At 45.1% G+C, this 14,591-nt stretch overlaps 1 protein-coding gene across 6 annotated transcripts in view; it reads right to left on the reverse strand.

The window, feature by feature from the left end:
- The window catches only part of STIM1 (stromal interaction molecule 1), a 327,443-nt gene that overhangs the window by 34,301 nt on the left and 278,551 nt on the right, over positions 1-14,591 (reverse strand). For all 6 annotated transcript variants that reach the window (XM_029601953.1, XM_029601952.1, XM_029601954.1 and 3 more), the window contains exon 11: positions 3,632-3,867. In XM_029601953.1, the coding sequence (XP_029457813.1) occupies positions 3,632-3,867 (236 nt within the window). The remainder of the gene's footprint in view (positions 1-3,631; positions 3,868-14,591) is intronic.

A 14,591-nucleotide genomic window follows, 5' to 3' on the forward strand; every position in this document is an offset into this window, starting at 1 on the left:
TCTGTATCCCCGCTCCCATCCCCTGAGCCCTCCAGTCCTAGAGGTGACAGGCTCTGTATCCCCGCTCCCATCCCCTGATCCCTCCAGTCCTAGAGGTGACAGGCTCTGTATCCCCGCTCCCATCCCCTGAGCCCTCCAGTCCTAGAGGTGACAGGCTCTGTATCCCCGCTCCCATCCCCTGATCCCTCCAGTCCTAGAGGTGACAGGCTCTGTATCCCCGCTCCCATCCCCTGATCCCTCCAGTCCTAGAGGTGACAGGCTCTGTATCCCCGTGCCCATCCCCTGATCCCTCCAGTCCTAGAGGTGACAGGCTCTGTATCCCCGTGCCCATCCCCTGAGCCCTCCAGTCCTAGAGGTGACAGGCTCTGTATCCCCGCTCCCATCCCCTGATCCCTCCAGTCCTAGAGGTGACAGGCTCTGTATCCCCGCTCCCATCCCCTGATCCCTCCAGTCCTAGAGGTGACAGGCTCTGTATCCCCGCTCCCATCCCCTGATCCCTCCAGTCCTAGAGGTGACAGGCTCAGTATCCCTGCTCCCATCCCCTGATCCCTCCAGTCCTAGAGGTGACAGGCTCCGTATCCCTGCTCCCATCCCCTGATCCCTCCAGTCCTAGAGGTGACAGGCTCCGTATCCCTGCTCCCATCCCCTGATCCCTCCAGTCCTAGAGGTGACAGGCTCCGTATCCCTGCTCCCATCCCCTCATCCCTCCAGTCCTAGAGGTGACAGGCTCCGTATCCCTGCTCCCATCCCCTGATCCCTCCAGTCCTAGAGGTGACAGGCTCCGTATCCCTGCTCCCATCCCCTGATCCCTCCAGTCCTAGAGGTGACAGGCTCTGTATCCCCGCTCCCATCCCCTGAGCCCTCCAGTCCTAGAGGTGACAGGCTCTGTATCCCCACTCCCATCCCCTGAGCCCTCCAGTCCTAGAGGTGACAGGATCTGTATCCCCGCTCCCATCCCCTGAGCCCTCCAGTCCTAGAGGTGACAGGCTCTGTATCCCTGCACCATCCCCTGAGCCCTCCAGTCCTAGAGGTGACAGGCTCTGTATCCCTGCACCATCCCCTGAGCCCTCCAGTCCTAGAGGTGACAGGCTCTGTATCCCTGCTCCCATCCCCTGATCCCTCCAGTCCTAGAGGTGACAGGCTCTGTATCCCTGCACCCATCCCCTGATCCCTCCTGTCCTAGAGGTGACAGGCTCTGTATCCCTGCTCCCATCCCCTGATCCCTCCAGTCCTGGAGGTGACAGGCTCTGTATCCCTGCTCCCATCCCCTGAGCCCTCCAGTTCTAGAGGTGGCAGGCTCTGTATCCCTGCACCCATCCCCTGATCCCTCCAGTCTTAGAGGTGACAGGCTCTGTATCCCTGCACCCATCCCCTGATCCCTCCAGTCTTAGAGGTGACAGGCTCTGTATCCCTGCACCCATCCCCTGATCCCTCCTGTCCTAGAGGTGACAGGCTCTGTATCCCTGCTCCCATCCCCTGATCCCTCCAGTCCTAGAGGTGACAAGCTCTGTATCCCTGCTCCCATCCCCTGATCCCTCCAGTCCTAGAGGTGACAGGCTCTGTATCCCTGCTCCCATCCCCTGATCCCTCCAGTCCTAGAGGTGACAGGCTCTGTACCCCTGCCCTATCCCCTGATCCCTCCAGTCCTAGAGGTGACAGGCTCTGTATCCCTGCTCCCATCCCCTGATCCCTCCAGTCCTAGAGGTGACAGGCTCTGTATCCCTGCACCCATCCCCTGAGCCCTCCAGTCCTAGAGGTGACAGGCTCTGTATCCCTGCTCCCGTCCCCTGATCCCTCCAGTCCTAGAGGTGACAGGCTCTGTATCCCTGCACCCATCCCCTGCTCCCTCCAGTCCTAGAGGTGACAGGCTCTGTATCCCTGCTCCCATCCCATGATCCCTCCAGTCCTAGAGGTGACAGGCTCTGTATCCCTGCTCCCATCCCCTGAGCCCGCCAGTCCTAGAGGTGACAGGCTCTGTATCCCTGCTCCCATCCCCTGAGCCCTCCAGTCCTAGAGGTGACAGGCTCTGTATCCCTGCACCCATCCCCTGAGCCCTCCAGTCCTAGAGGTGACAGGCTCTGTATCCCTGCTCCCATCCCCTGATCCCTCCTGTCCTAGAGGTGACAGGCTCTGTATCCCTGCACCCATCCCCTGATCCCTCCAGTCCTAGAGGTGACAGGCTCTGTATCCCTATACCCATCCATGGATCTTGCTTGTTGTATCAGTACAGGAATAAGACAGCAGAAGACTATTCATGCATAGAAGGAAAGCTAGGACCTACAACCTGTACCCAGTTACGTCCATGGCATTGGGATAGGAAGAAAACAGAAGAGGAACGTATGAATTAAAAAAAAAACAGTTAATACTGAGTAAAGCTGTCAAGGACCCTGAATACAGTTTGGATCAACTTCAAGAAAGCATTTCATAGCAGCTCACATTTACCAGAAAAAAATGACAAAACACAAACCGTACCAAAAATGAGAATGGGGAATGCCTCATTTTAGCAAGAACTAGTGAGGAATGTGTCCAACAGATTCCAAGTCTCAAAATCTACTGGGTACCCTCCTTAATTCCCTGGACTACAGACACAATAGAAATCCCTATGGAATCTTGTTGACTTCTTTGTGAATGATTTGAAGCTTTTCTCTTCTTGTGATCGCCATCCAGCTCCTGGTGGCACAGATAATCAGTCAGGTTTTCAGGATATTCATAATGAATATGCATAAGATTAATTTGCATACAATGGAGACCCAGGGAGTGCAAATCTATCCATGCATATTAATTGTGGCAATCCTGATAACCCACCTGGATAGTTATTTCTCTAGGATAATTGGACTACATATATGAGCAAGAGCAACTTTTATTTTAAAAAATTAAGCAAAACTGAAAACACTCAGTCAAGAGAATGTATACAAGAACCTGAGAGCGGATGATGGTACAACTAGCTAAGCTAGAACCCAGAGAAAAGATCAGCAAAGACTGGAACTGGGACAAGTGCCGTCAAACTTGCAGTCCCCCTCTCTCATCCATTTCTGTAAGCATGCAACGGCTCCAGAAAAAACTCAACTAATTAAAACCTCCTCCATGCTCACCAGTTAATTTATAAAGAGCAGTGCATGCCAAGGCTCCACAGGAACAGGTTATACGGAGAATCCTATGCTGGTAGGCGCTATGCTTCACAAGTTACCAGGCTGTCTGCTTGCTAATCCCTGTTGCAGAAGTTTGTGCTGATTAAACCTCATCCCAAATTCGCACAGTGCAACACTCTTATATGGTATGAGGTACTACCTGAAGTATCCATTCATTTAGGTATTACATAGCCTCTTTCATCACTTATCCTGAAAACTGCACTCTCTTATACACTGTGTACTAATATCAGCTCAGGCGCAAAACCCTCTCCCCACATTATAAACAACTGTAGGCCTGGCCTACTGTTTGCTTTATAAGAGGGGAAGGAATAACTGTGCATACTTCATTAGATGACAGTTCAAGTTCTAGTCTTTCCCAAGTTTTATTGAGCTCTTTGTGATTTTTAAAGAATGAACCTGTCCCTCTGGAGCTCTCGTCTGTTGGCGATTCCTAGAGCTCTGTGACTCAGTACTGCTTGCCTCCTGAGCTGGGGGTTACGTACACTGCATAGTAATGGGAGCCACGATCTCCTCATCCAAGTCATCAAGATCGTCTGTCATGATGAAGTGCGTAGGTGCAGGGCGGGTTGCGCCCATCCAGCTAGGGTCGATGTTCAGCGCCGTCACCAGTATGTGCAGTCCCGGGTTGTTGACTACCTGGAAGCCACAGAGCATCTCGATCTGCTGCCAACGGTGCAGACGCTCTCTCAGGGCAGCCGTCACCTCGCTCAGCGCCTGCCTGCAGGAAACACCAACGAGTCACATCAAATGAAGCCACAACAGGTTCTTATGTTATTAATACATAAATAATAGAACTGCGCTTTGTTCCCACTGCTGAAGAGAACATAACAAGGGCTGCAGAGATCAAACAGAGGAATGGGAATGGGGGAGGAGAGGGAGTGGTGTTACTTGCATTTATGAGAGATCTGCTCTCTGATGTACAAGTCCAAATCAGTAAACCATTCAAGTAATTATTCTCTTCCAAACACTTATCCTAAGAGAGCTAAAGGTGAAAACTAAATACCCCATGTCTATCCCCTGAGCCCTCCACAGTGGGCCTCAGATACCGTGTGATACTGAAAAGGCTGCTTCTCTTTAGCCTGATTTATCACTGACCACAACAGATATCTCTTAAGATAAGTGTTTGGAGAAATGGAGAAATTACTTACCTGATAATTTCATTTTCCTTAGTGTAGACAGATGGACTCAGGACCAGTGGTTATGTGCTCTTCTGCTAGCAGATGGGGAGACGGAGTCAGATTTCAAAGCTGACGTCACTCTAGATACACCCCTGCAGTGAGCTCAGCCCTTCAGTATTCTCTTCGAAAAGCCAATGTGGATATATCTTGCTTAAATAACTTGATTAAAACTTATTAAACTTGATTGGACTGATTCAACTGATTCCAAAAACTGGAGACCGCCAATGCACTCAATCAACGCCGACACTGGACAAACTGTGGGTGTCTTGAACTAGGGGTAGGCAACGGCTTATCCGAATTTGCTTAGTCTCAAGGTTTGCTTTCTGAAGTCCTCCTTCTCTGGGGCAGCCATGGGCGGGATGCTGAGTCCACCTGTCTACACTAAGGAAAATGAAATTATCAGGTAAGTAATTTCTCCAATTTCTCCAGTGGTTGGTGTTCCACCTTCACGGAGCGGAAGGATGGAGGGCTGCCATCTCCAAAAAAAAAACAAAAACAAAAAAACCCAAACAAACAAAAAAAAACGGGTGGGTAAGAGTATGGGGCAGGGGTGTGGCCTGCTTGTTGCAGCGGTTGCTACCCCTAATTGAGCTGGATGTTCACTTGGATGCAGATACGGCACTGCTCTCTACATTGGTGGTGGGGTGGAGGGGAATTAGGGCTGGAGGGTACTGGAAGCCAATAGTAACAGGTGGGAGAGAGAAAAAGGGAAATAAAAAAATGGATAAAGTGCGTAGCTTGCTGGGCAGACTGGATGGGCCGTTTGGTCTTCTTCTGCCGTCATTTCTATGTTTCTATGTTACTAGCGTGTAGCCAGATGGACTCAGGACCAATGGGATGTACAAAAGCTACTCCCGGACAGAGCGGGAGGCTACCAGTGGCCCACTTAATACTGCTGTTGTGAAGGCTGCGTCATAATGGATAATACATTGAAATCGTCAGCTCAGTGTGCTGCGACAGACAAAAATGCAAACAGAATGTTAGGAATTATTAGGAAGGGAATGGTGAATAAAACGGAAAATGTCATAATGCCTCTGTATCGCTCCATGGCGAGACCGCACCTTGAATATTGTGTACAATTCTGGTCACCGCATCTCAAAAAAGATATAGTTGTGATGGAGAAGGTACAGAGAAGGGCAACCAAAATGATAAAGGGGATGGAACAGCTCCCTTGAGGAAAGACAAAGAGGTTAGAACTGTTCATCTTGGAGAAGAGACGGCTGAGGGGGGATATGATAGAGGTGTTTAAAATCATGAGCGGTCTAGAATGGGTAGATGTGACTCGTTTTTTACTCTTTCAGATAATAGAAGGACTAGGGGGCACTCCATGAAGTTAGTATGTAGCACATTTAAAACTAATCAGAGAGAGTTCTTTTTCACTCAATGCACAAGTAAACTCTGGAATTTGTTGCCAGAGAATGTGGTTCGTGCAGTTAGTATAGCTGTGTTTAAAAAAGATTTGGATAAGTTCTTGGAGGAGAAGTCCATTACCTGCTATTAATCAAGTTGACTTAGAAAATAGCCACTGCTATTACTAGTATCAGTAGCATGGGATAGACTTAGTTTTTGGGTACTTGCCAGGTTCTTATGGCCTGGATTGGCCACTGTTGGAAACAGGATGCTGGGCTTGATGGACCCTTGGTCTGACCCAGTATGGCATGTTCTTATGTTCTTAGATCCCATTTGTCGAATATTGTGTCGTTAGGCTACAACACGCTGCTGAGCCTGTTCACCAGAATGTTGTCAATTCCAGGAAGATAAGGAGGCGCTGTTTTGGATCACCCACTGCCAGATGCATTGGATCTCCTGACAAAGAAGCCAGGAGCCCGTGCCCCCTTGCTTGCTGATATAGAACATGGCGACTTGGTTGTCCATCTAGACCATCTGTTCTCCTTGGAGAACATGACCAAAGGCGCACAGGGCCAGATGGATGGTTCAAAGCTCCAACAAGTTGATTTGCAGTTGACTCTCATGAGATGACCAGCAACCCTGAGCCTTGTACTTTCTTGTGTGGGCTCCCCACCCTGACGTGGAAGCATCTGGGCCAAGGAGGCAGTGGACATAGTGGGGCCCCAGTCTCGTACCACTGTGGGTGCAACCATCAACGTAATTCATGTGCCATTTCGGCAGTTATAGTTATTCTGGTTTGAGGGTTTAGAGGCATTTGTTCCATTGTCTCTACAAGCCCTACTGCAGCCAGTGCATATGTATTTATGTTTAAATAATTTATATTTCGCTGATCTACAAATTTCAGCGTATTACAAGTAACATACACAAAAATATTTAATGAAGGCAATAATACATCATGAAACAGCACAAATTACAAAACAAATAGTGAAAAACAATAAAACAGTCATGAGAAGACAAATATTCATTAACCAACGAACCTAAGTTGTGTCAGGAAAAGCTAGAGAGAAACAATACGTTTTTAGTTGCTTTCTGAACTATATCAGGTCATTCTCTGATCTAATCTCACCTGGGAGACTATTCCGAAGTATAGGTCCAGCTATACTGGAAATTTGTTTATGGGATACAGATAGATGAACTTGCTTGAGAGGAGGTATTTTGACGAGATTTTGAGAAGATGAGTGGAGACACAGAGTAGGATGGTACCTGTGTATGCAAGAGATGATACAGGGGAGTGCCAAGCCATGCAAAGCTTTGAAAACCTGAGTAAAGGTCTTAAACTTTATCCTCCAAGAGACAGAAAGCCAATGGAGATCAGCTAAAACAGGAGAAATTTGGTCATGCAGCCAAGAACTGGAAATGAGACAACCAGCAGACCCAAGAAAAAAACATTGCAATAATCCAAAGAGGACAGAATGAAAGATTGGGTAACTGTTCGGAAATCAGAGTTAGATAATATAGTTGCGTTCATAAGTTTACATACCTCTGGTAGAATTTATAAGAAAACATGAGTGATCAGACAAAATATGCTTGTTATTTTTAATGTGTTTCAAATTAAACCATTATGCATCACAGAATAGCACAATCATTAAACAAAACATAGCAATAAGGGAAATAATAAAATGGTCCTGTTCAAAACTTCGCATACCCTTAGCTCTTAATATCATGTATTATCCCCTTTTGCATCAATAATAGCTTGTAGTCTTTTGTGATAATTGTGAATGAGGTCTTTTATTTTCTCATGTGGTAAAGCTACCCATTCCTCTTGGCAAAAAGCCTCCAGATCCTGTAATTCTTTGGTTTGTCTAGCATGAACTGCATGTTTGAGTTCTCCCCAAAGTGGCTCAATGGTGCTGAGGTCAGGAGTCTGTGATAGCCACTCCAGAACCTTCACTTTCTGTTGCAGTCTCTGAAGGGTTGACTTGGTCTAATGTTTCAGATCACTGTCATGTTGGAAAGTCCAGGTGTGCTCCATACACAGGTTCTGAACCTGCTGATCTTTATTTTGCAATGCTTGCGATTGTCTTAAGTACTGTTGATCTATATTTTAATTTTTTTTTTTGTTGTACCTTGTATTTGATCTGATATGGATATTTCTATACTTCTACGTTTCTATGTTAAATAAAATGGAAGAATGGAGCAAACAGGGTCCAGGGACTGTAGAAAGAGGCTCTATGACATAATTTGGGCCACTAGGTAGGCTCTGGTTATAGGAGGTAGTAGATGGAGAATAGGGTCCAATTGTGGGGGTGCTGGAGCAGTATATCGCTGCATGGGCAACGCAGCTCTTAAAATTTTGCGGGCAGCCTCTTTGTCAGGATGGCCAGGAAGCACTGGGTAGATGTATTCCACTCTTTTCTATGATTTTGATGTTATAGATTGGGGACAGGGATGTGTTCTTTGTCTGAGCTTGTAGAGATGATGAGCCAAAGTTCCAGTGGGATGACCTGGGCTTCTACCCTTTGGATAGCCACCTGGCTTATGCCTTTTAATTCACAATGCCTCGACAGCTTCGTAGTTTGAAGCGTCAAGAGTGTCAGCTCCTGAAGCACTTGCTTCTTCAGGTGATTGGACTCGTACGCCAAAATGTCAGCACAGGCTTCGAGTGCATCAATGCGTGAGCAGGGTCTGCGCGCTCAGACTCACTGGTGCGTTAGCCTTGGAGTTCACCGGGCCCTCGTGCATCGACTGCATCGGGTTCTCCTGCCTTAGGTGCTTCGATTCCGCATGCATTGGCTGATCTGACGCAAGGTCCACTATATGCTTTGACTCCAGCTTCTGAGGCTTGTCTGGGCAATGCAGCATAAACAGCTTAGATTTTTTTTTTGTGGCTCTAACATCATATGTGCTGATGAATCTCTGTTTGGCCTTAACCAACCTGTCTCTAGATTATCTTGAGATGTATCAAGGCATCACCAAGGTCAAGCAGCTTCAAGTCGTCCAAAAGTACTTACTTTTTAACACTCCCCAATGAGGAAGTGGAGCAATGAGGCTGTTTGAAGTGGAGCGCTTATATTTTTGCCGCCCTCACTCACAGGGCCTGTGGGGACATACGTCACAGGTAGGACATTTGTCTGGTCATGGTTGGATCCTAAACAGAAGTAGCACCTGTCATGACCGTCCACTACGACATGAGTTTCCCACAGGTGCAGGCCTTGAAGCCACAAGCAGCCTTCTTGTCTTGGTTTTCCTTTAAGTAGATTTATTTTATGTTTTTTCTTTCCTTCAGAAAGTTGAAAAAGGTGAAGAGGAGAACTGAAAAGTGCTGTTGTGGGGTTCGCTGAAGCAAAGAATATAGACAACACCCAAAAATTTGGGGAAAGATGAATTCAAACATCTGTGTGGAGCACAGACAAAAAAAAGGTTGAGGAGTTGCAGAGATGATGCCCATGTGGGAACTCTTCCACATGCCTGGTACAGGTAAAGTTCTAAAAGCTTGGAGAGAGAGTTTTGTCCAGTGCCAGAGGGCACCACTCACATATCATGGCTAATTCAGCCCTGCTTATCGACAGAAAAAAAAAATATATGAACAGCAGTATTAGCATAGAGAAATAGAAAAGGCTGCTGTGGAAGCAGGACAATAGTGAATAGACAGACAAACACCTATGGAGACAGAACAACTAGAAATTCAGTTTATGTAGGACTTTGAAAGTGGTTTGGCACAGAGTGCCTTTTCATAACACCAGCCAAAAAAAATACTCAAGGTCAATGGTGATTTGTATCTCAAGATAACCTAAATTATTGGAAATCCTGAAAGTCAAGATATAGGCACCTATACTGTGGGAAGGCAGGACAAATGTGATTCTCATGGATCTAAAAGTCATGGCACAGAAAAGAAAAAGATGTTTATGGCAATGCAAAAGCAATTAAGATATTTATTAATGGTGAAATTACTACTTACCTGATAATTTCCTTTTGTCTAGAGAAGTCAGGCCAGTCCATCACAAATGAGTTATGTACGCCTATCCACAGGCTCTCTGATGTCACTCCTCATATAGCCTCATACTGACATAAGCCTGCTGTATTTTCTGCAAAAGCTAACTGTGGACAACTGCCAAAACTCTATAATTCATACACAAATAACACTATTATCCTTGTGTTTTCTTTTTTTTTTTTTTTTAACTTCCAGAAGGCCAAGACTCAAATGGGAAGAACAGACATACTTATCTCCGAACAAACAAACTTGGGACAATATTCAATTTATTATTTCCTCTTTCCCCCTTTAAAAAAATTTTTTTTTAAACTTACTAAGACACAGAAGAACTGTGCTCAGTTATATGACTCTTGTGCACCAGAGCATGTTATAACAAATAGACTTTCAAGAAGTCAAAAAAGGCAGAAATTAGCAAAGTCAGAAGGGAGCATGGACTGGCCTGACTTCAGAGGAAAGAAAATTATCAGGAAAGTAGTATTTCATCTTCTTCTATATTCAGTCAGGCCAGTCCATCATGCACGGGATATTCCAAAGCTATTCCCTGTGCAGGTGAGAAGCCTCTCAAGCCCCTCTCAAAGCAGCTGCCGCAAAGGAAGCTTCTGCCCTAACTCGAAAATCCAATTTGTACTGCTTTGCAGTGATGACCAGGTCACTGCCTTAGAAATCTCTAGTGGAAACAATAACTGAAGCTCTGCCCTCTCAGGGAATGAGCTTGTATCTGCTTCAGTAATGGCACACCCGCCGCCACATACATCGCAGTGATCACCTCTTTGATTCAGCAGGCTACGGTAACTTTTGATGCCACCTCACCTTTATGTACACTGCCGAACAAGACAAAAAGACGATCAGATCTCCTAAATTCATTAGTGACCTTGAGATACCATAAAAGATGGTGCCATACATCCAATGGACGCAAAAGTGCATATCCTTCCACTTCCCGTTTCTTATCCAGGGATGGCAAGGATATCACCTGGTTCATATGAAAATTTGACACCACTTTTGGCAAAAAGGAAGGTACTGTACAAAGTTGTACCCTATCTTGAGTAATTGTCAGGAAGGGTTCTCTGCAGGAAAAGCACCTGTAACTCAGATACCCTACACGTCAAACAAACAGCAACAGGAAATTTATTTATTTATTTAAAGGCTTTTATATACCGAAGTTCATGTACTAGTAATACCGCGTCGGTTTACATAGAACCAAAACTGGAAATTACATCAAACAAGTGGGTACAAAATAACAATGCTAACTTCGTAGGAACTTAGAACTTGAAAGTTAAGGAGAGAACAAGACAAAGTAGTTACAGATCATTGTAGATAGAAACCAATAATTACAAATAACAGTCTTGGGTGCAGCATGATGAACATTTAGCTGATAGGAGTATGAGACAAAGAAATAAGATTAATAGTTACGGCATCAGAAATCTGACGAATGTGATTATGAAATGCGTGAATGAGTCTAGTCCTGGGTCAAGGCTCTAAGCGAGAACTTTAAGTGAAGGCTTTTGTGAAGAGCCAAGTTTTGAGTTTCTTTTTGAACGTTCGAATACAGGTTTCAAGTGGGGAGGGCATTCCAGTGAGAGGGGCTGGCAGTCGAGAATGCACGTTTCTTGAGCGAAGACTTGGCTGAAGGTACGAATAAGGTACCTAAGTAGCTGGTTCTGATTGGTCTTGATGATGCGTGTGGACCAAGTGGGCAACTTAGATCTAGCGAGGTTTGGGAATGAATAGTCTTGTGGGTTATAGTTAGTACTTTGAATATGATTCGGGATTTGATAGGGAGCCAGTGTAAGTTTTTTAGTATAGGTGTTATGTGTTCACCTCTGTTAGAGTTGGTCAGAATCCTGGCAGCGAAGTTCTGCAACATTTGAAGTGGTTTTGTGGTGATGGCTGGAAAGCCAATAAGCAGAGCGTTGCAGTAGTCTATTTTAGAAAATAGAATTGTTTGGAGGACTGTTCTAAAGTCCTGAAAATGTAGGAGAGGTTTCAACTTTTTCAGAATGTGTAGTTTGTGATAGCATTCTTTCGTTGTGTTCTTGACAAATTCTTTGAGGTTCAGCCTATTGTCTAAGGTAACGCCAAGGTCTCTTACGTGTGTGGGATTGATCATTAGAGGTATGGTTAGGTTGTTGGTAGCCTGAAGTTTTCGTCTGGAGTGATCAGCAAAAGTTCCGTTTTCGACGTATTAAGTACTAGGTTAAGGCTAGAGAGGAGTGAGTTTATGGACTGTAGACAATTGTTCCAGAAGTTGATGGTGTTGGAGATGGAGTCGGTGATTGGCAGCAAGATCTGGACATCGTCTGCGTATATGAAGTGTGTGACCTTGAGACTTGAGAGCAGATGACAAAAGGGGAGAAGATAGATGTTAAAAAGGGTAGGGGAGAGGGAGGATCCTTGAGGAACTCCGAAAGTGGACTTGACCGGGTGGGAATCCTTGTTACTGATTCTGACCTTGAATGTCCTATTATGAAGGAAAGATCTGAACCATTCAAGGGCTGATCCTGAGATGCCTATGTCTGAGAGCCGGTCGATTAAGATAGAGTGTTTTATGGTGTCAAACGCTGCCGATAGGTCAAGAAGAACCAGGAGGTAGGGGGTCTTTTTCTCCAGACCTGCAAGGACGTTATCAGTTAGAGAGATTAAGAGGGATTCCGTACTAAGGGATTTGCAGAATCCGAATTGGGCTGCTGTGAGGATCTTATGGTCTTCTAGGTATTCCGACAACTGTTTGTTGACTATCCTCTCCATAAGTTTGGCGACAAATGGTAGGTTAGCAATGGGGCGAAAATTAGCCGGGTCTGCAGGGTTCAGGTTTGGCTTTTTGAGGAGAGGTTTGAGGGTGGCTAGTTTCAGCGTGTCTGGTACAAGTCCTTGGGTTAGCGAGCGATTGATGATCTCAGCTAAGGGCTTAGCTATGATGCTCGGGATGGTGAGTAGGAATTTCGATGGAATGGAATCTATCAGATGAGTGGATGGTTTCATCTTTTTGAGAATCATTTCAATTTCGAGTGAGGAAATAGGTTCGAATGAATCTAGGTTTGCTTTCTGGTTGAATGATGGAGTATAGATGGAAGGAGGTTCTATGTTACAAGTTGCCAGGGGAGCCATTAGATTGAGGATTTTGTTTTCAAAAAATTGTGCAAGCTCTGTGCATCTGGATTGTGCTTGATCATCTGGGATAGCTGGTGAGGTGGGTTTTGTGAGCTCTGAGACATATGAGAACAGTGCTTTGGGATCGAAGGAAAAATTGTGAATTTTGCAGGCATAAAAATCTCTCTTTGTGCGAAGGATGTTGTTTCTATAAATTGCATGAGGGTTTTGTACTCAGTTAGTGTAACGTTGGATGGATTCTTCCGCCATACGTGTTCTTTTTTTCTCAATTCTAGTTTGATGGTTTTTAGTTCATGCGTGAACCATGGTTTTTTGTTTTTGGAGGATGGGTTCAGCTCTTTGGTTTTTAGGGGGCAAAGTTTTTCTGCCACCTTGTTTGTGATGTTGTGCCATGTCAAGATGGCTGCTTCTGCGTCTGAAAGGTCGAGATTAGTGAGTTCCGAAGACAGAAGGGAGGTGAGGTCCTCCCTAGAGCAGGAGTTCCTGTAGTGAATTGTGGTTTTAGTTATTGGTGACGCAGGGTTGTCCTTGATACAGAGATCAGTTGTGATCATTAGGTGGTCTGACCATGGGATAGGGGGGCATTGTGGCGGGGAGGATTGCAAAATGCCTGAATTTATGAATATAAGGTCCAGAGTGTGTCCTGCTTTGTGCGTGGGACTTTTAACAATTTGGGAGAAACCCATAGCCTTGAAGGAGGATAGTAGCATTTCGCAGTTGGCAGATAGTGGGATCACGTCCGTGTGAAGGTTAAAATCTCCCAAGATGACTGCTGGAATGTCATTTTTGAGGTGCTTGGCAATGAGCGGAGATGGATCCGAATCTAGGAGACCGGGCGGAGCGTAAAGTAAACAAATTTGGAGCTGTTTTGAGCTGAAGAGTGCAAATTCCAATTGTGAGGTGTGAATAGTGATCTGTAGGGATAGTCTCAGCTCCTTTTTTGCAGCTAAGCAGAGTCCGCCCCCTCTTTTTTTGGGTCTAGGTATTGAATAGATGTCATAGAGGTGAAGGGGTAGTTGATTGATTAGAGCTAGGTCTGTGGGTTTCAACCAGTTTCCGTAATAGCACATATATCTGGTTGTGAGTCCTGGAGATAGTCATTATGTGTGTTTTTTTTTTAGATTGATTGAGCGTTAAAGAGTGTTAGTGAGAATAAGGATAGTCCGAGGAAATGAGTGAGTAGGGTTGTCATTATTGGTATCAGACTTAAAAATGAAATTTCAGATCTATTATAAGTCATTTGTATCCTATCATTAAAATCATCCTTGGACTTGAAAACTGGAAGGTGGCCAATATATAAACCCTGATATATAAAAAGGGCTCCAGAGGTGATCTGGGAAACCACAGACTGGTGATTCTGACTTCAGTGCTGTGAAAAATCATGGAAACTATTATAAGGAATAAAATCACAGAACATATAGACGATTTAATTGGACACAGCCAGTATGGATTTACCCAAGGGAAGTCTTGCCTCACAAATCTGCTTCATTTTTTTGAAGGGGTTAATAAACATGTGGATAAAGGTGAACCGGTAGATGTAGTGTATTTGGATTTTCAGAAGGTGTTTGACAAAGTCCCTCATGAGAGGCTTCTAGGAAAAGTAAAAAGTCATGGGATAGGAGGCGATGTCCTTTCGTGAATTACAAACTGGTTAAAAGACAGGAAACAGAGAATAGGATTAAATGGTCTGTTTTCACAGTGGAAAAAGGTAAACAGTGGAGTGCCTCAGGGATCTGTACTTGGATTGGTAATTTTTAATATATTTATAAATGATCTGGAAAAAGGTATGATGAATAAGATGATCAAATTTGCAGA

The sequence above is a fragment of the Rhinatrema bivittatum genome, chromosome 5 (genome assembly GCF_901001135.1).
Source record: "Rhinatrema bivittatum chromosome 5, aRhiBiv1.1, whole genome shotgun sequence".
Taxonomy (NCBI): domain Eukaryota; kingdom Metazoa; phylum Chordata; class Amphibia; order Gymnophiona; family Rhinatrematidae; genus Rhinatrema; species Rhinatrema bivittatum.